Genomic DNA, 27837 nt, shown 5'->3' on the forward strand with positions numbered 1-27837 from the left:
TTTTGCATTCATTATGGGGAAAAGTCAAAGAGGTTCGAAAAAAAACACTTCCCACTTCCGGTCTAGAAAAATGGCTGGAAGTGGAGTAATCGAGGGTCCTCTAAGCAAATGGACAAATGTAATGAAAGGATGGCAGTATCGATGGTTTGTTTTGGACGAAGCTTCAGGTCTACTGTCATATTACACTGTAAGCTTAATTTGAAATCAACAGAAATTAGTGCGTAACTCTTCCATAGCAACTAAAATAGTTTTGTTTTTGACAAGTTTTGATAGGGTTTTGTTGCTTTTTGCCTAATCTTTAGTTCAAAGCGTCAAAGAAAAAAAATATAATAGCCTTTCAAGACGTCATAATTATTTGGACTACCTAATCTTTAGTTTTCTGTGTAATAACATTCTGGAGAGAATGTTTTTTTTGTAATAAAATCTGGTTAGGTCCTGCAATACACCTTATCACTAATGAATCCGGGTCCGTTCGCGCCCATTCACGTTCGCACCCACTCATGTTCGCCCCCTTTCACTTTCGCACCCCACATGTTCGCACCCAAAGTCCGTTCGCACCCTACATGTTCGCGCCCAATTTTAATTGGTTTTGTGTCTAATAACTTTGTAATCAAGTTTTGGCAAGTAGTATTCTTAAAAGTATAATTGATTTAATTGTCTCAAAATAAAAAGAGACAGCATTTTTAATGTGTTAAATACATTTTTTATCAAGTTTTTGAGAGTGTATTGTTAAAAAATAACATTCCTTTCTAATAAAGGTGGGATTCTGTCAACGTTTTATTTAGTGCATTGCCTATAACTTTGTTTCATTGACTTGTTTCAAAATAAAGGGAGATTCTGACTACGTTTTTTTGTGTGTTGAATAAATTTTATCATGTTTTGGTTTTTATAATAGTGTATTGCCATATTTCATTGTTTCAGATCAAAGGAACCAAGCTGTTAAAAACAATTATCTTTTGTGTTCTGTATTTAAAATATTCAATCTTTTTACCCATACCAAGCTATAAATACATTCAGTATTTACATCAAAGCAATTAAAAACAACAATCATGATTTTCATATTATTCAACTGGAATTTGAATTAAAATTGGGCGCGAACGTGTAGAGTGCGAACGAACCTTGGGTGCGAACGTGCGAGGTGCGAACGTGTAGGGTGCGAAAGTATATTGGGCGCGAACGGACCTGATACCATCACTAATCCCGACTGACCCGGCCAAGTAAACTTTTGACGCTTTAATATACAACAATCACTTTTCCATTGTTGCGTCAGATATTTTGTTTTGTGACATCAAAATTTTACGGAACCTGTGTGAGAATGGCAGACAAATAGCGATAAGGTGTATACAACTTATCACTATTTAAAAAATCTGTCCGGTTGACCTAAGAATTTGAGCTGCTTGAACTATTGTCACTCAGTGTACACCTTATCGCTTATCCCGGCTGACTCGGCCGCTTGAACTTTTGACACAAACAACAATCACTTTTTCATTGTGGCGTCAGATATTTTGTTTAATGACATCAACATTTTACGGGAACCTGTGTGATAATTATTTACTAATATCCACTAATGGTGGACAAATAGCGTTAAGGTGTATTGACCTCATACAACAATCGCATCAGATATTTTGTATTATGACGTCAAAATGTTAAGGGAACCTTTGTGATGTCCAGTATTGGCGGACAAATAGTGATAAGGAAAAGTATATGATAGCCTTTCATGACGTCATAATTATTTGGACTAATAAGGTGTATGTTCAAGTGGATGTGCATTGTACCTTTAATACTACAAATTCTAATACTTCTTCCATCCTCCTGTTTGCTCTTTCTTCAAGAACATAATATACTATCAACTCAGTTTTTTTTTGTCAGTGCTTCAACTTCAATTTGAGTATTTAGTATTTTCCGTAAACAGACATCTTCTAAAGGACTATATACAGACATGCATAGCCATAATAGCAGAGCCTCTAATTTTCTAAAGAATAAACAAATTTACACAGTAGAATTATGTGGAAGTTTATTATACTACTTAATTTTTTATTACCACACTAAATCCGTCCAATTCAGGGACGGCTATCATAGATGATGGTACATTTGTAGCTGGTGCCATAAGATGATTGTTCGTGGAAATTACACATTTACATTTCTCCAAACAGTCTCACAAATAAGAGACAAGATGCAACAGTAAGATTAATTTACCATCAAGTAGCAACATAAAGTAGAATTTAGCTCAAGAAATCTTACAGTAAAAGTTATTTCATTGCAGCTGTATTGAAAAGGGGACAAATTTTCATATTGGGGGTCACAGGTGAAAATGATATGATGAACATAGGAAAACATCTTTGTAACAGAACAGTCACTTAGATCCATACTTTTTTTTTTACTATTTCCTCCCCAAAATTTGCCCTTATTGATTTTGCTACAAAAACCTTGAATTGGCTTTTTTAGTCTTCGAGTTTTCAATCAACAATCACAGAATGAAATATGTGTGTCTATTATATTTTAATAAATGTAAAAAAAGTTTAAGTATGTACTTGTATATATGTATGAATATACTTTCGAGTTCAATGCAAATCTGTCAAAAGCTTTTTTTTAGTGAACATCATTCGTACTTTAAGGAGCATCGTCAATTCTGCTCCTTTATTGGGCTATTGGTGGAAAAAAGGATGATGCTACATGTATTGCACGAATTATTTGGCAAATTGAATTTTTATAATTGATATTCAGCACTGCTATCTTAAGGGAATTGTGATTAAGTACCTACAGAACAGATATTAATTCTAGTTTATCCTGCACAATGACGATTACTAAGACAGGTGATGAATGTTAATAGTGCAGGGATACAGGGAATCCCCTCCATCTGCTAAATGACGTCATAAAGACGTGCATAATTGACAAGTTTTTTCTGATGACGGACAATCTCGAAAGTGGTCTATATTGTTCAAAGGTCATAATAAATAGAAAGTTATTTCATAGGACTTTAAATTTAATTCAAAAGGTTTGAATAACCCCTTTATGCTTCCACAAAGGTTTGCCTTATGTGAGTAATATTTTATCACAACCTGTCAAATTCTTGAGTATAAATAAGTGAACAAAATATGACTTGAACATTTTTTTCAATTTTGTATATAAACATGATAACATTTTATTTTATTATTTTATGCTTAATTTATTTTGTAATTTACATCTATTTATAGTCAAAAGAGAAAATGATGAGAGGCTCAAGAAGGGGATGTGTAAGACTTAAGGTAAAGTATAAAACTAGTAACAGGTGCTTGTATATTAGTAAGTTAACTGACTGATTTATTAGAAAAAATCATACATTTGATGGTCAGTTTCAACTTTTTGGAATTTTGGATCTTCAATGCTCTTCAACTTTGTACTAGTTTGGCTTTATAAATATTTTGATACGAGTGTCACTGATGAGTCTTATGAAGACGAAAAGCGCGTCTGGCGTACTAAATTATAATCCTGGTACCTTTGATAACTATCAATAATTTATGCTGAAATCAGGAGGTTGGCTTCTTTTTTTTATTATTTTAAAGTTCTGATTTTATGACCATTTTGATTTAAAGATTGGAAGCAGTAAAACTTCAATTTGACCTGAATGAATTGATTTCACAAGGAGACTTGTTCTTGTAGAAGGGTTTGTGTATATGGAAAATATGACAATTATGTTTAAAGTTGCTGTATTTCAACCATCAAAGTTTGTAGATCCTTTTAAAGGAGTAGCAATAATTTTCCCTTCATATGTAACCCCCCTTGGACTATTAGGTAGACTACATATAACTTAATATTTACCAAAAAAGGGAGGGCAGGCACAAAGATTGTTAAGTTTTTGAACGTTTTTACTTGTACATCTAGCTACAGACTATAAAAGGGAATAGAAATGAAAGTGGCATATTTTGTGTTTTAAATAAACACAGGATGAACATGTAATGTGAGTACATGTACAAGGAAATGATGGGGATTGGCTATTGGCACATGATGGTAGAAAAGTACCACTTCCATTTAATACATACATTTCCTTTAGGTTTGAATGATCAATTTGTTAACATCTTGACAAGAAAAAAGGCTTTATATTCATGTTTGTGTTTTTTTTTTTTAAAGTTAACAAAAATGAGTTCTCATAAAAATAAATGAATCCCAATTATTAGAATAATAATAGAAGATCTATATGGCATCTATTTGTGTCCAAACTCTTTAATTTTAACTTGAGTCATGTATTGTTTTTTCACAATTACCCTAATTGATTAATCTCATTTTAGGGTGCAATCATAGGTATAGACGATGAAGATGACAGTACATTCACTCTGTCGGTAGATCAAAAAACATTTCACTTTCAAGGTAAGTGACATCTATTTATACTGTCACTGTCTCTGACAGATAATATGTACATGTATAACTTCATATAAGAATAATAAGTTTGTCATTATATGTGGTGAGTCATATACTGTAGTGTGGATTCACTTATTTTTGTGGGTTCCAATTTATGTGGATTGCAGAAAACTTGCATTTTTGTGGATATTTGATTTGAGGGTTTTGCAAAAGTCTTCATAAACCTATATTTAAAATATGTTATTTGTTGAACATTTAATTTTGTGGTTTACCTGTACCCACAAAATCCAAGGAAATTGGTATCCAAGGAATAATAATGAATCTACAGTTCATAAAGTTTTCATTGGATTCATGCCGGCTGGAACCATTATGGTAAAACTCAATCTTTAGTAAAATACTACTGGAAGGCCTAATTGTTCTTCTCATGATTTCTTTTTTAAATGTTTTCACTGTGCATGTTCTCTACTTTGTGGCATACTATGTAAACATGTAGCTATTATCCATGGTTCTTGAAAACTATAGGATTTTCTATGTCCAAAGAAATTTGTATTTACCATTTATTCAATATTACATTCAAAATCTAAAAATCAAAACACTTTATGGGTTACATAATTTTCAGTTGAAATTTCACTGTTAATAGATATAGGAAGATGTGATGTGAGTGCCAATGAGACAACTCTCCATCCAAATAACAATTTAAAAAAAAGTAAACCATTATAGGTCAATGTATGGCCTTCAACACAGAGCCTTGGCTCACACCGAACAACAAGCTATAAAGGGCCCCAAAATTACTAGTGTACTATAATTAATAGTTTACTATAATTATTTGCAGCAAGAGATGGTGATGAAAGAGAAAAATGGATACATGGATTAGAAAATTCAATACTGAGACACTCAGCTGATCATCAGGTTATCTTTAAAACACATTACCTTACAAATATAATATCTTTCTTATAAACCTTATTTCTATTTCCCCCTATTTCTGAACATCCAAACATTTCTGTGAAATTTGGCATCTAAAAGGAAAATGACTAACACCAGAAAGGAAAAATGATTGTTTCATGATGTTAATAGTTCAAAGGTCACTAATTCTCAGGTCAAGTGTCACAGATTCCTTTATAGAGATAAGGTCTGTAAAACCCAGTGTTATATAAGATGCTACTCCTCATTACATTGAAAAGACATCCACACATTGTATTTTTTGTTTCAAAGCTTGACTAAAAGAAATTCTGTATTAAGTGTGTTAATTGAGTGACATAAATTTTAATACTTATACTTTATTATGGTTGAATATTTGCATAAAAAAGATTCATCAAAACAACCTTTTACACTCCTGAAAGAAAAAAGTTGCCAAATTAGGAAAAACAGTATTTTAACAAGTTCAGAAAAACAAAAACACTGTCTACAATAAAACACATGATTTGTATCAATGTTCAATGACATCACATATGATCAGATCAACATTAAATGTAGTTATGGCTTTTCCTCACCTAAATTTATTTGTTTCTATTTGATTGGTTCATTTTTTTTCTGACTCAATTTCATCACTCACTTTGCTAGAATTTTGTAGGACCAATAATTTGGTACAACTTCAAACATTTTTTCTATTGCTTTTATCATTAGATATCAACCATATTCTTTTCTCCTTAAATATTTATAATTTTTTTGTAAACATGGTAAATGGTTTAATTTTTCAGGTAAAAGGACTTGTGCCAGTTGCAACAGAAGCAGAATTTGAGTACAAGCTTGCAGAAACAGATGCTTATCTACAGTTAATGATAGAACAAGTTAAGGTAAATAACAGAATAATGTGTCAAAGTGATATGGTGAAAGGACATCAATCGACTCTATTTGCTAGACAATTTTAAGTGCAAATGTATTCGATGTCCATTTTACTGCTGCTTTTCATCTTGAAGGATTTTATGAATGTTTCAGTTAGGGTGTAGCTTGATTGGTTTTTCTAGCTATCATCACTCAATATCCTATGGTCACCAGTTGCATGACATATTACACAAGACAATACAATGATAACATATGTGTAACAGCCTTACCGGTAATAGAATTCTGTAGGCTTAAAAATCAGCATACACAATTTTATTCTTACAACCATATTGTGTAAATAAAATGACAAAAATCTTTATGATAATATTAAAATGACATGTTGCTTTTTTGATGTGTAATATAGTTTGGTCTTCACTTTTTATAGTCTTTGGAAATAAGAATAGATGCATGTGAAGATGAATCAACAAGAGAGAGATATAATGTAATCAAAGTCACAGCAGAGGTCAGTAACTAATAAAACTCTAGGGAGAACCTGTATGTAACATTAAGAATGGAAATGGGGAATGTGTCAAAGAAACAACAACCCGACCAAATAAAAAAACAACAGCAGAAGGTCACCAACAGGTCTTCAATGTAGCGAGAAATTCCCACAACAGGAGGCGTCCTTCAGCTTGCCCCTAAACAAATATATACTAGTTCAGTGAAAATGAACGCCATACTAATTTCCAAATTGTACACAAGAAACTAAAATTAAAATAATACAAGACTAACAAAGGCCAGAGGCTCCTGACTTGGGACATGCACAAAAATGCCGCAGGGTTAAACATGTTTATGCGATCTCAACCCTCCCCTATACCTCTAGCCAATGTAGAAAAGTAAACGCATAAGAATACGTACATTAAAATTCAGTTCAAGAGAAGTCTGAGTCTGATGTCAGAAGATGTCACTAAAGAATGTAAATAGATTTTTAAAAATCAATGAGCCAGTGACTCATAAATATAGAAGCTTCATATGATGATGATAATGAATGGTTGCTAAATGTCCAGTGGCAAATTGATAAGCAGAACAAGATCATGTTAATGTTATATGAATATTGACCTGAGCTGAGCTGGATTTTAATGTGCTAGTCCACATGGTAACACGACCATCAAGACGATACTAAAAGCTTAAGAAAGAATCCTATGGGAAACATGGTATTCAGTAATAGTCTAGTATGCTTTGATAAAATACTTTTTTCTTGTTACGAGGTAGGATCATTTTTAGTTTACAGTTTTGATCATGATATTTATTTATTTTATAGTTGCAATTTTTTTTTTTTATTAGTACTAAACTGTTATGTTTTTTTTTCTATTTTAGAACATGATAGAAGCTATAAAGCATGCCATTGTAATGTTACAAATATCAAAGGTAATAACATGTGCCACAGAAATGTAACAGATATCTAAGATGTACTATGAAATAGAATATATAGTAATATTAAAGATTATGGTTTTTGTTCAATTTAAAAATTCTAAAAATATTCTTGACAGGCCAATATTCAAAAATTATGAATTCATTTCTCATCTATAATATTTATATGAATTATCATTAGGTGTTTTAAAAACAATGTCTAGATTCAAGAAAATTCATATTTTACTGTAAATTCAGAAATTATTATGAGGTATTTATGATAATGAATAATGGGACAGAGTACGTGCCACAATAGTAAGGACTTGCATTCTAATATTCGAAATATATAACTTGACTCTTGTTTTGAAAATTCACAATGATATTGACATGTACATTGTTTTTAATATTTGATATATACTATATACAACTATATATACAATATATATGTATTATTACAGGAAAGTTTGAAAGGACCTGTTATGAATGGATCCATGCATGAAAGTATCCTCACAAACGACGCTGACTATGATTATTTTGGGACAGGTAAAATAGCAGGTGTGTAGTGAAATATTACCATTTCTTTTCTCACATGACTACATATTATTTAATCAACTTTAATTATTACCATTAGGAAATGAATTTAAAACGTTTACAAGTATTTTTGTAGTACACATATTTTTTATTATCATTTCTTTTCTCACATTACTACATATTGTTTAATCAAAATTTAATTATCATGATGAAAAATTGGGTTAAAAGGTTTAGAAGTAATTTCATTCACCTTTTTCAAATAATTCATAAAAAGGAAAACACAGAAGTTCCAAATTTTTTTAATAGTATGAAATATTGCAACAACAACCATTATCCAACTGAAGTAAGCCTTTAAATTACTTAATTAGTATTTTAAGAAAAATGGGTTTTGCATTTTCAAAATTTCAAAATGATCACTTTCTAAACTTTTTCCTCCATAAGCTCATTATAATATTCACATGTATATTACATCTTTTTTTATTTTGTAGTGAATTTATGTTTGTTAGGTCACTTGTTTATTATTTTTTGATTTTTCTATTCATTGATTAGTTATTCTGTAATTATTATTAAGTTTTATATAGCATGGTCGCAGTTTTTTCTAAATTCAGATCACAAGCCATTTGAAATTTTTAATATATACATATACTGCATTTAATACTGCAACTACCTGTGTTTATTTCCTAAATATAGTAACATAGCTATATTTTGAACAATGTCAATTTCATCATGTAACACTTTCTCCACAAGCAGGGGTCCATTAAGGGATGAAAAAAAGTTTGACATTTGTGTTACGATTGAAAAAACTATCATTCTATAAATTCAAGTTGCAGTATAAAAACAATATTAGGTCAATGTCATAAAAATATAAACTTTTTTGTCCTCTGCCTTAATTTGGGAAGGGCTTGGTAGAACATTAGCTTGCCCTTTCCCAGATTCTCAGCCTCATACAAAAAAGTTTGCATTTTCCTGACATTGACCTTATATTGTATATTTATTGATATAAACTAAATGTATTTAATATATTAATATTTTATAACTTGAATATTTCATTAATAATTTAGTAAAACATCAGATCAAGATATTTCTAGGTATGATAAAAAAGTTAAAACATTTTTTTTTCTTTCTTGCTTTGGGTAATGCATTGCAGGTAGATTTATTTGTGGTTTTATGCAAAAGCTGTGTAGATTAAATTTGGTTTTAATTTATTCAAGGGTAAAAAAAGAGTGAGAAATTGAAAAATTTGAAATGGCTAAAAATAATCAGTTTTTATAGGGCACATTATTTCTTCAGGTTCTTCAAACTTCCGACGCAATAGAGTTATTGGTATTAAGCCTTCAGTGCAGACTTTGTCTCCTGGTAGGTCAGAGTTGGTGTCGTCAAGCTTAGGATATTTTTGCTTTTACTGTGGAGATTTTTGCAGGGTTTCACAACAGAAATGTCTCAATAATTTCAAACAACTGGTTGATATCTACTGTTGTCACTATTAAAGTTTTCCAAAAAAGAATTGAATTAGAAAACATTTAAAGAACTTCCCAGTTTAGAACCAGTCAAAATCAGGAACCAATTTCGAATGAACAAGTTACATTCAATCTGCTACTTGTTAAAATTTTCCACAGCAATATTTTAAAAGACTGTGGCTCATCCTACTTTTTCGCCAACTTTGCCATGTGGTTTTGTTTTGTTATCAAAAATGTATCATTCCTCAACTGCACTATGATTGGCAAATTCCTGTCAAAGTCCATCCAACCAGCAAGTATTGATTATATTCTATTCAATCAAAGTTTTTGAGCAAAGTTTTCTTTTGACAGTTGTTACTATAAAAAATCCTTCAAAACAACTAAGTTGGTCAAAGAAAATTTTGATAATGACAACAGGCCTTTCTCTTTGTATAATTACAACAAGATCATGCTGGAAATTTTTTTAAGTCTTAATCAATCTTAATGTTGGTAAAATTAATTGTTCTTTAAAAACAAGTAAACAGAAATCCCTTAGCAGAAATTTACATGATTTTTGCGTCGTGCAGAAGCATGAATGCATACATTTGTCATTGTTATTCTATCATAGCAAATAATATGTTAATCTAAGTCTGGTTCAGATGTTTCATGCTTGAATATATTTGATAGCAAGTTAGAATTGCATGTTTGATTGTATTCCAAGATATACTAAAAAGCATAATCTCTGAACTTACATATTATAATTCATATAACCAATAATTATAAAGCTATTATTCAGTCATATTTTCTTTGTCTTTGACACTTTTGTGTACTGATTGCTAAATCATGAATGTAGCATGAAATTGATTTGATCGGAATCAGGAATAAGCCAGTTAATAAAAAATGAATATAAATCGTGAAGTTAAATGATAAATTTATGGTTATGCAGGTACACAGTAGTAAGGTCTCTGTGACAATTTTTTTAAGTGTAACAAATTTGGAGTATCATATTGGAGAAAGGTTCAGAACATTTAGCTTCAAATGGCTTTATGTTTTCTCATACTAAAACGTATGTTCCATTAGAGGTTGCATTTAAAGGCTTATCAAAAATTGAAAATTAAAGAAAATGAAATTAGGTGATATTGCATCTTTGATAACATCATGAACATGTAGTGTGTTGTCTGTGGGGAATTTATTGTTGCATGATGGTATACAGGAAATAGTATAGCCAAATTATTAACAGCTAAATATGCTACATTAACAGCTTGCTATATGACACCTATCAATTAGTTCAACTTGATGTACTTCAAAATGAACTTCAGTAAATACTTTAGCATAGAAAATATTCATTGTCATTTGATTTTCTTGGTACTTTTGATATCAGTCTTAAGAATGCTTTTAGTATCTGATTTGTTTAAAATTTTCTAAACACATGAAAATTAATATCATAAATATAAATAAAACATATAACAGCTATTGTATAGTGATGTTATTCATGCTCATGTTCATTGCTAGTTGGTAATAGTTGCATGGTCGTTCAATGTTGGTTTTTTTTTTGTATTGTTCAATAAACTTCTTTTTTTAATTAGAAAACTCAGATAATATTTTTTTCAAAGATATTTCTAGAGGGTGCTTGCTTGAAATTTAATGAAACACATTATTTAGATTGTAACATTTTTAATCTTAATTTTCATATCCTAAGAAAATATTTATTTTTGTACAACTATTTGTGTGTTTTGAAATAATTTTGTTTACATCATATTTCATTTATAAATGTATGGTTTTTTTACAGATGAGGAAAGTTTACCTCAAACCGACACAGTCGTCCCTGAGAGATCATACTCCAGTAGTGAGGATGAAGATTTTTATGATGCTGAAGACTTTAAGTCAGCATCTTCTACACCTCAGTAAGTTAAAGTTTTGAAATTTCCGGGAAATAAGGATTTATATGATGCGAACAAAATTATGGAATGTTAGGAAATGATCTTCAAAAAGACTTGGGTTTAGGGATATCATCTTTCAAAGTTCTTCAAATTTAGTCTTTACCTAAGAGCAACTTTAATGATATTTAGTATGAAATACAAAGATATGCAGTGGATTATTTAAAAAAAAAAACTCAAAGGATGTCCTCCTTTTAAGTTCACATTATGGACCAGCTTGCCTCTTCATTTTTCCCTGTACCGGTACATTTGTTTTCTTTTTATTACATTTAATCCTTGATAGTAATTTTATATACCAGTAGGTGGCCGTTAAAAAAACATAACAATATTAAGCTGATTATGTGCACATTTTGAAAATGATTTACTAATAAAATGGTAAAGATCCTTTTCAGCTTATATAAGTATTTACATTAAGGTGAACAAATCAGGTTTGAGATAATTTAATCACCAGCTTGAGAATACATATTAATTACAGATAGCAAACAGATTATGCATACAAAATATTTGAGTGCTCAGAGAACAAATGCATACAAAATATTTGAGTGCTCAGAGAACAAATGCATACAAAATATTTGAGTGCTCAGAGAACAAATGCATACAAAATATTTGAGTGCTCAGAGAACAAATGCATAAAAACATAGTTTAATTGTATCTTATCGTTAATGAAACATCATATTATGATAATCTATAGAAAGGGAAGCACACCAGACTCGTCACCCAGTACAGAAGAAGCAATAGTCCAGCCACAAGTCATAGCTTCTGATGATGATTATTATGATGGTAAGGTCTTAATAATCATAACCAAAATGTTTCTTTTCCTATTTCGCCTTGTGCTATAAACTGGGTTTAAATGGTGTTCATTAAACATGATTTAAGGTTAAACTTTTTTTACCAGGCTTGATGTATATGCTTTTTCTTGTCCCTTAGTATCTTTTATCTTCCTTCAAGATCAGATTTACTCAATGTGGTATTTTTATGATTTTATCTGAATTGATTTCAAACGGTGACAGTGAATGGAAACTTTTCTTAAATTAAGGTACATTTACAAAGTTGAGTTTTATTTAATTAATTGTATTTTCTTTTACTTTTGCAGAATTGTATGATGAGTTAGACAAAGAAAATTGTAAGTATAACACACATTTAACCTCAAGGTTCAGCTATATTTATAAATTAGAATTATTGGTACATGAAATTTTCTTATTTGATTGATTATGAGATTTGATATCCGTAAAGAAATCATATAATCATAATCTTACATAAACTAGATATATTGTAAATACTTTGTTTGTCATCACTATAATGTATATGTTATATGCTGTACTGATATGTTTTACATTAATGGCTTATACTGTTTTATACTGCAATCTTTCTATTTGAGCAGTCAAAATGTGTTGACCGTATATTACTATGTCATATACAGTCACTGACATGATATCACTTTTCCTCATGAATATTTAAATTGAAATTACTGAAATTATAATTAATTATTCATACAACCAGGGCTTCCAAAATTTTTCTGAGCCAGCCGGACATTTTATAACTGATCCGAATTTTAATTCCTAAGACAGAGTCACAAAAGGCAATTATGGTAATCCCAATGATTGACATTAAATTAAAATCGATATTAAACTTTACTTTGATATGAATTTGATGTTCTGACATAAACTGTTAAAATTGGCATTGCATCATTCGAAGTGTGCACATCAGCGTGCTCATATCTGCATTAGACTCTTCATTTGTGCAAAATGAAGTTGTCTAGAACTTTATTTTCTTTTTTTAAGTCACATTTTTCAAAACCGGATGTTGACTTGACAATGGTAAAACATGGACCATAAACGGATACGTAAAATCTTTGTACGTTAACATAGAACTACTGACCGAAGAAGCTCTTTCCACGTTATTTCTTCAACAAAATACTTGAAATGAACGTTAGATACAGGTATCAATGATACTTTTAGCATTTTTGAAGAAATGTAGGATGCATAATTGAATTTCCCACCTGTGCACATGCGCACCCATGTTCTTATTCATACAACGTAGTGCTGACGATTTTTCATTTAAAACCTTTTTAAATGATTTATCAAATCATGTTTATAAATGTATTTATTATATATTTTAAATCAATTAGATACAAGCTGCTGAAATGTACGAAAATAATTGGGAATGGACCGATTAATTTATATCATGTCCAGTACTGAAAATAGTTTACCTGTCACCTGAACAGGTAGTTATCAGCTGTCCAACAACTAATTAGCCTTGATTAAAATTAGAAAGTATTGAAGTAGGGTTTGTTTTGATAGTAATTAATCATCATGTCACTTTTATGACCGGAAATGCATGTCTGTTAAAAGCAGAATGTTGGGTCAAAAAGATCGTGGATTTATATGTTAAAATGACCGAAAAAGCCCTTGAAACTAAAAAGTAGATGACCGTTTCATGCTTTGCCCAGCCGGTCTTTTACCGGACATTATACAAATGACCGGCATATATGACCGTTTTGGAAGCCTTGCATACAACCTATTCAACCTGTTCTTGTATTCAATGTATACAATGACTTAAACTCATTTCTTTTGCAATTTATATAAAAAAAAACATATTTCACTTGTTAATATTTTTGGTCTGCAAACTATAAATCATTGCTGTTTTATGCTTATGGTTGATAATTCAGTGCATTTTCAAACAAATTTGTTCACCATCGATTGCGAATTTCAACAGGTAATGTTAATTTCATCGTGTTACTTATTTCTCCGCTTGCATGATTTGAGGCCTTTTTATAAAAAGGGGAAGTTTCCCAATAATTAAATCAAATGATAAAATTAATACATAAAACAACAATTGAAAATGTTTTTTCCAACACTGTAACTTGTGGCAGAGCCTCGCATTTCCTCATTTCTAAGCCTCATCCTTATATCGTTCAATGTCAAGTCAATGCACTATTATTGACTATTTACGATTAAAATTATAAGCTATACTGATTGATTGTTTGTTTGTGCTTAATGTCATTTTCAACACTCTTAACTATATCATTGCAACCATTTACCTTGGTGAATGAAGCAGGAGTGCCCAGAGAGAACCATGATCTGCAAGAAAACTGTTAAGATCAGAGTTTAATGCGTATGCCACAAGCGTGGTTAAAACTCTCAACTTGCAGTGTTGACAGGCTAGTTATTGCTGTAGATGAATTCTTGGACCATTTGGACTACTTAAATGTTCATTTATTAAAAATATTTAAACATTTTGAGTTATCATATAGTCATTTTAGAGTAATACTTCTCTAAATTTCGTGCTGCGTTCACATTTCTTGATTGGTGTGAGAAAAATATTTTGGAAAGTCATGGTAGTGTAATAGCTCATTTATTATTTTCCAGTGGGATCTTTACAAAGTCATGGGAGTGTAATAGCTCATTTATTATTTTCCAGTGGGATCTTTAGAAAGTCATGGGAGTGTAATAGCTCATTTATTATTTTCCAGTGGGATCTTTAGAAAGTCATGGTAGTGTAATAGCTCATTTATTATTTTCCAGTGGGATCTTTAGAAAGTCATGGGAGTGTTATAGCTCATTTATTATTTTCCAGTGGGATCTTTAGAAAGTCATGGGAGTGTTATAGCTCATTTATTATTTTCCAGTGGGATCTTTAGAAAGTCATGGGAGTGTAATAGCTCATTTATTATTTTCCAGTGGGATCTTTAGAAAGTCATGGGAGTGTAATAGCTCATTTATTATTTTCCAGTGGGATCTTTAGAAAGTCATGGGAGTGTAATAGCTCATTTATTATTTTCCAGTGGGATCTTTAGAAAGTCATGGGAGTGTTATAGCTCATTTATTATTTTCCAGTGGGATCTTTAGAAAGTCATGGGAGTGTAATAGCTCATTTATTATTTTCCAGTGGGATCTTTAGAAAGTCATGGGAGTGTAATAGCTCATTTATTATTTTCCAGTGGGATCTTTAGAAAGTCATGGGAGTGTAATAGCTCATTTATTATTTTCCAGTGGGATCTTTAGAAAGTCATGGGAGAGTAATAGCTCATTTATTATTTTCCAGTGGGATCTTTAGAAAGTCATGGGAGTGTAATAGCTCATTTATTATTTTCCAGTGGGATCTTTAGAAAGTCATGGGAGTGTTATAGCTCATTTATTATTTTCCAGTGGGATCTTTAGAAAGTCATGGGAGTGTAATAGCTCATTTATTATTTTCCAGTGGGATCTTTAGAAAGTCATGGCAGTGTAATAGCTCATTTATTATCACAAGTAAGGATAGGCATGGATTTAACCAAAGTGGTTTTACCAACATTTATATTGGAGCGGCGATCACTGTTAGAAATGTATGCAGATTTTTTTGCACATCCTGATTTATTTTTAAAGTAAGTTTAATTTTAATAGAATACTGTAAATTCAGAAATTAATTCGAGGTTTTTATTATTGAGAAAAATGCGAATGAGTTGTATACGCAATAATTTAAACTCGCATTTCGAAATATTTTATATGAATTTAACAGGATTTTTCTCTAAATCGTAAAAATTAAAATCGCATTTAAGTCTAAAATGACAAAATCGCAATAATGAATGCACACAATAATTTTTGAATTTACAGTAAGTTTTTCTAAGAATTATATGTGATATTAAACATTGATTTTATTAAGAAGTGACAATATAAAAGATTAAACATTGATTTTATTAAGAAGTGACAATATAAAAGATTAAACATTGATTTTATTAAGAAGTGACAATATAAAAGATTAAACATTGATTTTATTAAGAAGTGACAATATAAAAGATTAAACATTGATTTTATTAAGAAGTGACAATATAAAAGATTAAACATTGATTTTATTAAGAAGTGACAATATAAAAGAACTCAATATTGTAAAATTAAACAACATCAGTAGGTTTGTTTGTTCTTTTTATGTTTCCATTTAAAAGAATTCCAGGAGTATACAGTTCAGTTTTGGGATGATTTTTTTTTTATTCTTGCATATTTAATCGACACATTTTAATTGTCAACCCTATTTTATTTCATCAACATAAGATAATACTAAAAAAGTCAAAAGTAGGAAGTAATTTGAAAATTGCAAAAAAGATGCAACTTGCTTATAATTTATAAATATAAAACTTGACAATATCTCCAAGATTTTCATTTGATTGATCCACATTAATGAAATACCCACTGAATCCCAATAGAAACAGAATCTAAATAAAGATTAAAAATATTTAAAGATTTAAATGATTGATATAACATATTAGCATAATAAGAGCCATGTAGTTTTGTTACTCTTTAGTCTTCAATTTTGACAAATTGACAACAATCAGATGATTATCTTTTACTTACCACTTGTCTTTTGTTTTATATAGAATTCCAGAATTACCGACTCCACGAGAGAGAATGATACAGTTAGTCCGGTGGTATTTGTCAGCTTTCCATGCTGGCAGAAATAGTGAAATTGCCAAAAAGCCTTATAACCCTATATTAGGAGAGACTTTTTCATGTTTTTGGAAAATGCCCGGTGCTGAAAATAATAATGTAAGTATGGGAATGTAATGGTTATCATTTCATTTATCTTATACTATATAAGGGGCCTCAGTGACAGAGTGGTCAAAGTAGTCTAAATATTGTCAATCCTGAGTCTGTGAGTTTGAACCCAATTAAGGCAGGTGAGCTGGACACCAATTGTAATTGACTTGGATTGTCAATATTCCAATTGACAAATTGTGGTTCTCTCCCTGGACTGTGACTTCCTCAAAAAAATAAAAACTTGCCGCCACAAAATAGTTGAATGTGGTGTTTAACACTTATCTTTCAATCTTATACATAATTCTGATTTCTTATTAGAGTAAAACTTTGTTAAAAGATGAATTATTTCAACAGAATAGTCTGTTCATATGTGCTTTTGTGGTATAAAACTGCCAGACAATTTTCTGTTACTACTTTCCCAAATTTATTGTGTACGAGTTAAGTTAAGAAGGCACAAATAATTAACTAAAATACTGAAATAAATAGAGTGATTTGTTCAAATATCATGAATGAAGATTTTTTTGTTGATGAAAACCAAATATGATTGTTTTTTTCTAATGCAGCTTTTCAACTTTGTTGAATATGAAATAAATGGATATGTAGACATGATTCTGTTATATTTTCACCTACAAATTTGAGTTTATAGACTATGTTTGATAAAAATGATTTAGATATCTCGATATTTTATTTCAGGAACAAACAGATGGACCTGTACCATGGGCTAGTAAAGATAATTTATCATTCATTGCAGAACAAGTTTCCCATCATCCGCCAAGTAAGTTTACAATAAAGACAATGATGATTCATTATGATACTGTAAATTCAGAAATTATTGCCATTTTTTTTTTTATTTAAGTGAAAAATGCAACTGCATGAGTATCCCAATACAGAGAATTGGCATTGTGATATGTAATACATATTCCTGTTGAAAGTTTTCCTGAAATCTCAAAAAGTAATCGTAAATCATCGTTGATCATGTCAAAATGGCAATATTATCTCAATTTACAGTATTTAATGATATTATACTATGTGCAGAGGTGAGTTGCTAGAAAGAGATAGTCTATAGTCTCTTAAACTGAAAAAGATGTTCAGCTACATCTCATTTCCCTCTAATTAACCTTTCTATGAGATTGTAGCTTAAAAACTCCCTCTTATTTTCAAAATCAACCATAAATAATTAATCAATATTAAAAATTATCTGAAAATTCACAACTAAATTTAACAATCATGAGTTTTAGCTTTATTCAATGAAGGGTCAATTTTAATCTTTTCTTTGTGTTACAATTATTATGTTAAATGTAATCAGATTGCGTAATCAAAGCAGCATTATACTCTTTTTAAATGAAGTCAATCACACTATACCAAAACAGGAAAATAAAATCAACAAAGACTCGCAGAGATAAAAAAAATATGCAGAAAAGCAATACAATAATATTTCATGGTTTTTCGGAAAACACTAAAATTTTAGAATATATGTGCCCTGTAAATGAGAACAATGGCCTTTAATAATGTTTATGCTGTCACACTTAAAGTACTTTTTTTGGTAGCTCTGAATTATTAGAATACAGATTTAATGTAGGCAAATATTCACAGTTATTTTTTTTAAACCTTTTCCTTATTTGTGACATATGAAAGTTAATGTTTATTACAGTCTATCTTTTCGTTTAGTTTCAGCTTTTTATGCAGAACATTTTAATAAAAAGATATCATTAGATGGTTATATATGGACCAAATCCAAGTTCTTAGGATTATCTATTGGTGTACATATGATAGGACAAGGGGTGATATCTGTTATTGATCATGATGAAGAATATACGATTACATTCCCTAATGGTTATGGAAGGCAAGTGCAACCTAATTATATTATGTCATTTTTGTTACTACATAACTGTATTTTTAAGAAAAAAAATCTGATTGCCATGCAGGTGTCCATTTAAAGTGTTATTTCCATCTATCCAACAGGGTTGAACCCACTTGTGAAGAATACTTAAACGAGGTTTTTGTCTTTTAAATAATGTATGTCTAGTATCTATTTTGTGATATGTGATAAAACTTCATAACCTTAATGATACAGTTCACATTGCCTCAGACTTGGTAGTTATATATTAGTCACTTCACATACCATGGATTTCAATTATCTCAAAAGTATATGAATTATCAAGCTTAATTTTAAATTAAAAAAAAAGATATACAGCTTAAAAGATACATAGAAGTGTATTTTTTTCCCATCCAAACTATTAAAATTTTACATATTAAAAACAAAGGCATGCTTAAAAATAACTAGCAGAGGCGGATTTAGCCGGGTGGTCCAGGCCCCCACCTTTTTGGGAAAAAATTTGGTTGCTAATATAGGGAATCACTGAAGCTGGCCCCCTCTTATAATAGGGCAGTCAGTGGGCCCCCACTTATGAAAATTTCTGGATCCGCAACTGACTAGTAGTTTTCTGCTTATGAAATAAACAAATCAATGACTTAGAGAGATTAAAAGCACCATACAAATCATTGCTCAAGATTTTTATTAGTATAACTTTTTATGCCCCACCTACGATAGTAGAGGGGCATTATGTTTTCTGGTCTGTGGCTCCGTTCTTCCGTCTGTGCGTCCGTCTGTGCGTCCGTTCGTCCCATTTCAGGTTAAAGTTTTTGGTCAAGGTAGTTTTTGATGAAGCTGAAGTCCAATCAACTTGAAACTTAATACACTTGTTGCTTATGATATGATCTTTCTAATTTTATAGCCAAATTAGACTTTTGACCCCAATTTCACGGTCCACTGAACATAGAAAATGAAAGTGGGAATTTCAGGTTAAAGTTTTTGGTCAAGGTAGTTTTTGATGAAGCTGAAGTCCAATCAACTTGAAACTTAATACACTTGTTGCTTATGATATGATCTTTCTAATTTTAAGGTAGCACTACAGTCAGAATTTTCTGACTCCAATCAACAGTCTTTAAAGATTAATTTCTCTAAAACTGCTCAATGGATTTTTAAAATCTTTAACTCATTTTAAAGCTAAAATATAACTCTTTTCCAGCACATTTTCCAGCATATATGCACCGAACTGTAAAACTTCAAGAAATTCTTTTTTTTAAAAAGTAAGCGATAATTTGAAAGAATACAGTCTTGGTATACATATACTAGGGGGAGATTTTAATGATGCACTTAAACCAATCGATAGAAAGTCTTTATGTCCTGGTAAATTTATTCAACCTGTTAACGGATTAAAGCAATTAATAAAAACTAACAAATTAACGGATGTTTGGAGAAATTTAAACACAAATAAACAGCAATTTACATGGAGAAGAAAGGATAAATCACAAGCTAGTAGAATAGACATGATTTTTATTGGGTCAGAATTTTTACCTCTTATAGAATGGTGTAAAATTAAACCGGCTGTTATACAGTCAACTGATCACCAAAGTGTATTTTTAAATTTTAAGCCAGGGTTATCAGAAAGGGGAAATGGGTATTGGAAAATAAATAACTCAGTATTACAAAATAAAGATTATCAAGAATGTATAAAATGTTTAATTGATAAATATACATTTAAAAAAGACTCAATAGATTGTAGGCTTTTATGGGATGGATTTAAAATCGAGGTAAGGGAAGTAACTACAACTTACTGTAGAAATAAAGCGAAGTTAACAAGAGAGCGAAGGCGTAGTTTAGAAAAAGATCTGGAACAAAAGATGGAACTTATAGATGAGAGAAATAATGATGAAAATCAAAATTTGGAAAAAGAAATTAAAGATATAGAAAAAGAATTAAGTAACATTTATGACGAAAAGGCAAGAGGGGCACAAATTAGATCTAGAGAAAAATGGGTTGAGTTTGGGGAAAAGAACAATTCCTACTTCCTCGGTCTAGAAAAGAAGAGGCAAGTGAAAAAATCAATAAGCAAACTAAAAGGAGAGGATGGGGAATTAATTACTAATCAAGAAAATTTACTCCATGAAATAAAAAATTTCTATGAAAACTTGTATAATGTAAAATCTGCAAATAAAAATTTAACTGAAAAATATATCAATGACACAAAACTAGAAAATCAAGTAGACGAAAAGGATAAACTGATATGCGATGGAAAAGTTACAGTAGAGGAATGCACGCAAGGCATTTATAAAATGAAACTAAATAAATCACCAGGGCTTGATGGTCTAACGGTTGAATTTTATAGACAATTTTGGGATAAACTTAAATTTTTAGTTGTGGATGTTCTAAATACAGGCTACGATAAACAAAGTTTATCATACTCACAACGTACCAGTATATTAACTTTAATATTTAAAAAAGGAGATCCTTTACTTTTGGAAAACTACCGTCCAATTTCACTTCTAAATGTAGATTTTAAACTTTTGTCATATGTTCTAGCTCAAAGATTAAAAAAGGTACTGCCAAAAATTATAAATGAAGACCAAACTGGTTATGTTAAAAATAGATTTATTGGTTTTAATTTGAGACAAATTCAAGATGTAATAGACTACGCAGACACATACAATATTAAGGGGGCATTAGTTTTTGTAGATTTTACAAAAGCGTTCGATTCATTGGAATGGGATTTTATGTTTGGAACATTGAAACATTTTGGTTTTAACGATTCATTTATTAACTGGGTTAAAGCAATGTACACAGATATACAAACATGTGTTATGAACAATGGGTGGGTATCAGAAACTTTCAAAAATTCACGTGGAATAAGACAAGGCTGTCCTTTATCGGCTCTTTTATTTGTTTTGGCTGTTGAAATTATGGCCCAGAGATTAAGAAATAATAAAAATGTAAAAGGAATTAATATAAAATTAGATGGGAAAAGTCATAGTATCAAGATTTCACAATTAGCAGACGACACAACACTATTTTGCAAGGATAAAAACGATGTGGTAGCTGCAATGAACGAAATAGAAATTTTTGGTTCCTTTTCAGGTTTACTACTAAATAGAAATAAAACAGAGGGATTATGGATTGGAAAATTGAAATCTTGTAAAGATAAAATTGTTGGGATTAAGTGGGGAGATAAACCTATTAAAGCTTTAGGGGTGTTTTTCGGACATGACAAAGAAGAATGCAAAAATTTAAACTGGAATAGTAAAATAGAAAAGATGAATAAATTATTTATGATATGGAAAAAACGAAATCTTTCTATTTTAGGAAAAATCCTAATTATAAAGACTTTAATATTGCCTTTGTTTACTTTCTTGGGAAGCGTATGTCTAACCCCAGAAAATTATATAAAAGAAATAGAAAACAGTAGCTATAAATATATTTGGGATGGAAAACCAGACAAGATTAAAAGAAACATGATGATTGGTCCATATGAGAAGGGGGGTCTTAAAATGGTAGACTTTAAAAGTTATTTTGTGGCTTTAAAAGCATCATGGGTAAATAGATTGGTAAATGGTAAACTTGAGACTTGGAAGCTTATACCATTTAAATACTTAAATGTCTCAAACAATATTTTGTCAATATTTAATATGAATTTTAGTGATATCAAATCTTTAAGATATCTTAAAGATATTCCTGTGTTTTATAAAGAAGTAATAAAGTCTTGGAATTTGACTGGCGGGGGGCAAACAAAACAACCAGACACATTTTTTGATATTAGAAAGCAAGTAATATGGGGAAATAAATCTATAAAATTTGATAATAAACCTATTATATTTGAGAACTGGATTAGGAGTGATCTAATTTACATAAATGATATCTTAAATGATAAAATGTCATTATCAGAAATCTACATTCTAAACAAATTAAAGTTCAAAATAAACTGGATCACCGAATTTCAAAAATTGAAAAAATCTATACCAGCAGAATGGATTCAAATTGTTCAAAAAGAGAATTCTGTCAAAACTACAATTAATATTCAGAGAAATAAAATCGTATGGAAAAATAATTTTATTGAGACTACATTATTAACAAATAAAATGTTATACACCTCTTTGGTAAATACAAAACTAGAGTCGTCAATAGGGATAAACAGATGGCTTAAAATCCTACCAATACAAGAAACTCTTAATATGAATTCATTGTACAAATTTATTTTTGAATATATGACTGAAAATAAATTAAAAATATTTAGATGGAAATTATTACATTATATTGTTCCAACTAAAAAACTGTTATTGCAGTGGAAAGTAACTAAGACAGATAAATGTAATTTTTGTAAGCAAGAAGAAGATTATGCTCACTATTTTTTGAAGTGTAGATATTTGAATAAATTTTGGCAAAAAATCTATGAACTCTTTAGAAGAAGTAAAATAGATTTTGATATTAAATTGCAACATCTGGTATTTGGATATAAAATCACAGATAGTAATTATTATTTTCTGAATTATATACTAACAGTATTAAGTTTTTCTATATATAAGTCATACTATGTATCCGAGCAGAGAACAAAAACTGTTGATGTCTTTAGCATTTTTGAAAATGAATTTAATAAAAGAATAGATGCATATAAATCAAGATGTCCAATATTATTGTCAATTAAAAAGAATTTTTAGCATTGATAAATCTCTGCATGAGACAACTATACAACTTTATATTATTTTTTATTACTTAATAAGTTGGATCAGCTGTTTATTTCCCTGGATAATCAGTGGAGTGTAACAGGGTAAATCAAGAGAAGCTTGGACTCTTGGTGAAACTTGTAACAAGCAAGATTAGATGAATAAATATTATTATGTTGTTAAAAAAAAAAAAAATATAACTCTTTCTTAATCTATTAAAAAAATATTTTTGATTTGATTAATCTCAAAATATAGCTCATTAATTGCCAAAAAAGTGGTCTTTCAACTTGGATCAAAATGGCACATTCATGTCAAATGGTAGTAAAAATTTGTTTTCATCCCTTTAATCAACCATATAAAATCAACAAAACCGTGTCTTAGATTTTAGATATATGCCTCCAGTAAGAAGATAAATTGATTTAACTGCTGGGTTCCAAACCTCATTTCACCTTTCATCTCTGAAGACCTATAAATTCATTTAGAAGCATATTATCCAAAATCTGGGACACGGTATTGTAGAAAATACACCCTTTAATCATATATATCAAAGTCAAGCCACAGGGGGTACCCATAAAGTTTCTATTTTCATTTTTTCATTACAATTCTCATGAAAAATTGTTCTGAGAAATGACCTTAAAATTGAATTTCCCCCATAGAACCTCTATAAAGTCAATATAAATACAAAAATTCCACTTGGAACACCCCAGGAGTGTTCTGATACTATTACTACGTCAATAGAACCACACACTTTGTGTCTTTGATGCTCTAATGCTGTAAATTTTGCATTATATGTGAACTGTCCAACACTAACTCGGCATTTGGCAGGAGTTTGACGTCACAGATTTGACCAACATCTATAATGTAGTAATTAAATATAGACAAAGCTCCGCCTCTTTCCAGACAGTCTAAGTTAATTATCAATTTACTCCCTGTTGTGATATGATAATGACTTTGGTATTTTTACAAACTGTGCAGAATAGTGCTAACTTCAAAATTATGTGATAAAAAAAATATCTTCAAAAAATCATTGTTAGACTGTAGTGCTACCTTAAAGCCAAATTAGACTTTTGACCCCAATTTCACGGTCCACTGAACATAGAAAATTCAAATGGGCATTTCAGGTTAAAGTTTTTGGTCAAGGTAGTTTTTGATAAAATTGAATTCCAATCAACTTGAAACTTAGTACACATGATCCCTATAATACTCTTTCTTATTTTAATGCCAAATTAGATTATTACCCAATTTCACGGTCCACTGAACATAGAAAATGAAAGTAGGAATTTCAGGTTAAAGTTTTTGGTCAAGGTAGTTTTTGATAAAATTGAAGTCCAATCAACTTGAAACTTAGTACACTTGTTCCCTATAATATAATCTTTCTTATTTTAATGCCAAATTAGATTATTTCCCAATTTCACGGTCCATGGAACATGGAAAAGGATAGTGCAAGTGGGGCATCCGTGTACTTTGGACACATTCTTGTTTTGTAAAAAAAATACTTTTCAGGACTGTGAGATACATGTTTTATTCAAGTATATTCAAGGAACTTTTATATATATGCAGTTTTTTTTAAATGAACATCATTGTATACTTTACTAATTGTTATAACAGTAGATTGTGTTATTTTAATTTGCTTAATATATTTAGGTCAATATTAACAGTACCATGGATAGAGTTAGGTGGTAAATGTACTTTAGGTTGTGCTAAAACAGGCTACAATGCAACAGTAGAATTTCATACAAAGGTAAATATTATTTTATCATTCAAAAATAAATACTATGTAGAATATTATGCTTTACATCTAATAAACAACTACTGTCAAACCTGCTTTAGAGACCACCTGTATTAAGCAAAAAACCTGTGTTAAAAGACCACCAATTTTAAATCCCTCTGTAGTACATTTCATATAAATTTAATCTGTAATAAAAGACCACCTGTCTTAAGAGACCACTTTTTTGCCTCCTTAAGTAGTCTCTTAAGGTGGTACCCCACACCTCAACTAAAATTAATTTGGCTCGTTTATTTTTCTTTACATTCTGACAAAATATTTACCCTTTGACAAATATATAAAATTTTCAAAAAATTTGAACCAACCGTTCAATCTGAAAAATTACACTGGTTATATAGCAGTTTGACAAACACTTATTTTGATCATTGAGAAGCTTAATATTCCCTCAACAACACAATGTCATTAAAACGTTCTGCTGATTTTACAGAGTTATCTCCCTGTAGTGTTAGGTACCACCTTAAAATAGGTTTGACTGTATATAGAAAAAGAGCTGTGGTGTGATTCTCAATAAGACAACCATTAACCTGAGTCTATATAATGTAGATATAAGCCACTATAGGTCACCATCTTGCTTTTAACAATAGCAAACCCGGCTTACAATAATGGGAGACAATTTAAACATTAAAAACCTCATTTATGATAAAACAACAAAAGAAAATCAGGTATATCAGACAGTAACCAACATTTACAATGGAATTACGGGCTCCTGACTTTGGGCAAGTACTTACCTACATAATGTGGTGTGGATTAACATGTATATTGTTTTATAGATATAGGAAGATGTGGTGTGAATGCCAATGAGATAACTCTCCATCCAAGTCACAATTTTTAAAAAGTAAACCATTATTGGTCAAGGTACGGTCTTCAACACGGAACATAGCCTCACACTGAACAACAAGCTATAAAGGGCCCCAAAAATTACTAGTGTAAAACCATTCAAACAGGAAAACTGACAGTCTTATATTTGGTTAAATTGGCATTCAGTTATTCAAATTAACATAGATATAAAAAAAAAAAAAAACATATAATATTACCCAACCGCATGCTCATATGCCTGTCAGAAACCACATCAATAAATGTTTCTTGTTAAATTTGTTTGTTAAATGCATATGAGATGAACATGAAGAATAGCAAGATGATATGTTCAGGTCACTTTACAGATTAATGAGGATGCAGCAGTACAAATAGTAAGGCACTGTGAGAATATGCTATATACTCTCAAATCATACTTTCTTGTTTATTTGAATAGTTGATACTATTTGTAATGGTTTTTTTTTGTTATTTAATGTTTACTTATTCATGGTTATATTTTGTCTAAATACCAGCTTTAACGAGTGTTTGGTATTACTATAAAGGAGTAGGTCCAGTAAGACCCCTTTTTGGCCCCAAAATATAGCAGTATTACAAAATTGTTAAAATGTTAACTTTTAGTTATGTATTGGAAAGTAGAATGCTTCTGCTACATAAATATGGGCTGTTTTTGACAATACAATGCACAAATATCGGGTTCTAGCATCAATAAGTCATGCTAAATTACTGAAATCTTCATAATTTTAGAATTTTATGTAATTGTAGACAGTTTCCGTCTTTTAAAATGGAAGTGGCCGGATTTGTGTTCATTCTTAATATTGAAATGTTAGTTGTATTTTATGATAATATATAACATATATAAATTGAGGTTGAACACGGATGGGGCAACTTTCATTTTTGACAAAAATCATCTGAAAAGTGACATTTTTGGTGATATTTGATAGATTTTTTTATATTTAAGCTTATCTCAGAGCATTTTTAATGACTTAATCAGTCTCATTCACATAAACTATTTAATTGAATCAACTGAAAAAGACAATTAAGTGTTAAAAAAGTGTTCAAAATCTTTCGTCATATGAACCTGAAATTTGAGGCCAAAATCGGCCCTTACTGGACCTACTCCTTTTCACTTCTTAGTACTCTGTCCATCAAAATTATTTATTTTCTAAAAATATTTCCTTTCTCCATTTGAACTGTACATGTAAACCTAACAACAAAATTATTTTCATTTAGCTGTGTATTATATTATTGCTAATAGTGGATTTTTGTGTAAAGCTTATTTTTTGTTTTTCTGAAATTGTTTCAAGTTTGACAGTAGTATTATACTGTAACTTCAATTATTCATCCCTTATTTTATTGATTTTGATTTTACATTGTATCATAGATCAAATTTGTTTGTTCAATAGTATGTCTGACTGTTCGTTTGTCTAATCATTCGTTTGTCTGTTCGTTCTTTCGTCTGTTTATCTCTTCATTCTTCCGTTCGTCCCACTTCAGATAAAAGTTTTTGGTCAAGGTAGTTTTTGATGAAGTTGATGTCCAATCAACTTGAAACTTAGTAAACATGTTCCCTATGATATGATCTTTTTAAATTTATAGATTTTATCTCATTTTCACGGTCCACTGAACAAAGAAAATGATCATACGGATGGGGCATCCAGGTACTTGGGATACATTCTTGTTTTTTCATTAATGAAAATTTGAACCTATGATTCAGCAGTTACTTGACAGTTTGCACTTGTCCTAAGTCAGGAACCTGATGTTCAGTGGTTGTTGTTTGTTGATAGAGTTCATAAGTGTTTTTAATTGCCCGTTTACAGGACATA

At 30.3% G+C, this 27837-nt stretch overlaps 1 protein-coding gene across 2 annotated transcripts in view; it reads left to right on the forward strand.

Annotated features, from left to right (window-relative positions):
• Positions 1–35: 35 nt before the first annotated feature.
• LOC134722177 (oxysterol-binding protein-related protein 9-like) overlaps positions 36–27837 on the forward strand; it is a 33969-nt gene continuing 6167 nt past the window's right edge. The window contains exons 1-17 of one of the 2 annotated variants that reach the window (XM_063585760.1): positions 36–187; positions 3195–3245; positions 4266–4344; positions 5168–5244; positions 6033–6128; positions 6542–6619; positions 7474–7524; positions 7965–8061; positions 9328–9393; positions 11263–11377; positions 12102–12190; positions 12504–12533; positions 15611–15773; positions 16761–16929; positions 17614–17695; positions 18589–18763; positions 25060–25156. In XM_063585760.1, coding sequence (XP_063441830.1) covers positions 71–187; positions 3195–3245; positions 4266–4344; positions 5168–5244; positions 6033–6128; positions 6542–6619; positions 7474–7524; positions 7965–8061; positions 9328–9393; positions 11263–11377; positions 12102–12190; positions 12504–12533; positions 15611–15773; positions 16761–16929; positions 17614–17695; positions 18589–18763; positions 25060–25156 — 1632 coding nt within the window. In that variant the 5' untranslated portion in view covers positions 36–70. The remainder of the gene's footprint in view (positions 188–3194; positions 3246–4265; positions 4345–5167; positions 5245–6032; positions 6129–6541; positions 6620–7473; positions 7525–7964; positions 8062–9327; positions 9394–11262; positions 11378–12101; positions 12191–12503; positions 12534–15610; positions 15774–16760; positions 16930–17613; positions 17696–18588; positions 18764–25059; positions 25157–27837) is intronic. The other variant, XM_063585767.1, reaches the window with a different exon arrangement.

The sequence above is a fragment of the Mytilus trossulus genome, chromosome 1 (genome assembly GCF_036588685.1).
Source record: "Mytilus trossulus isolate FHL-02 chromosome 1, PNRI_Mtr1.1.1.hap1, whole genome shotgun sequence".
NCBI lineage: Eukaryota > Metazoa > Mollusca > Bivalvia > Mytilida > Mytilidae > Mytilus > Mytilus trossulus.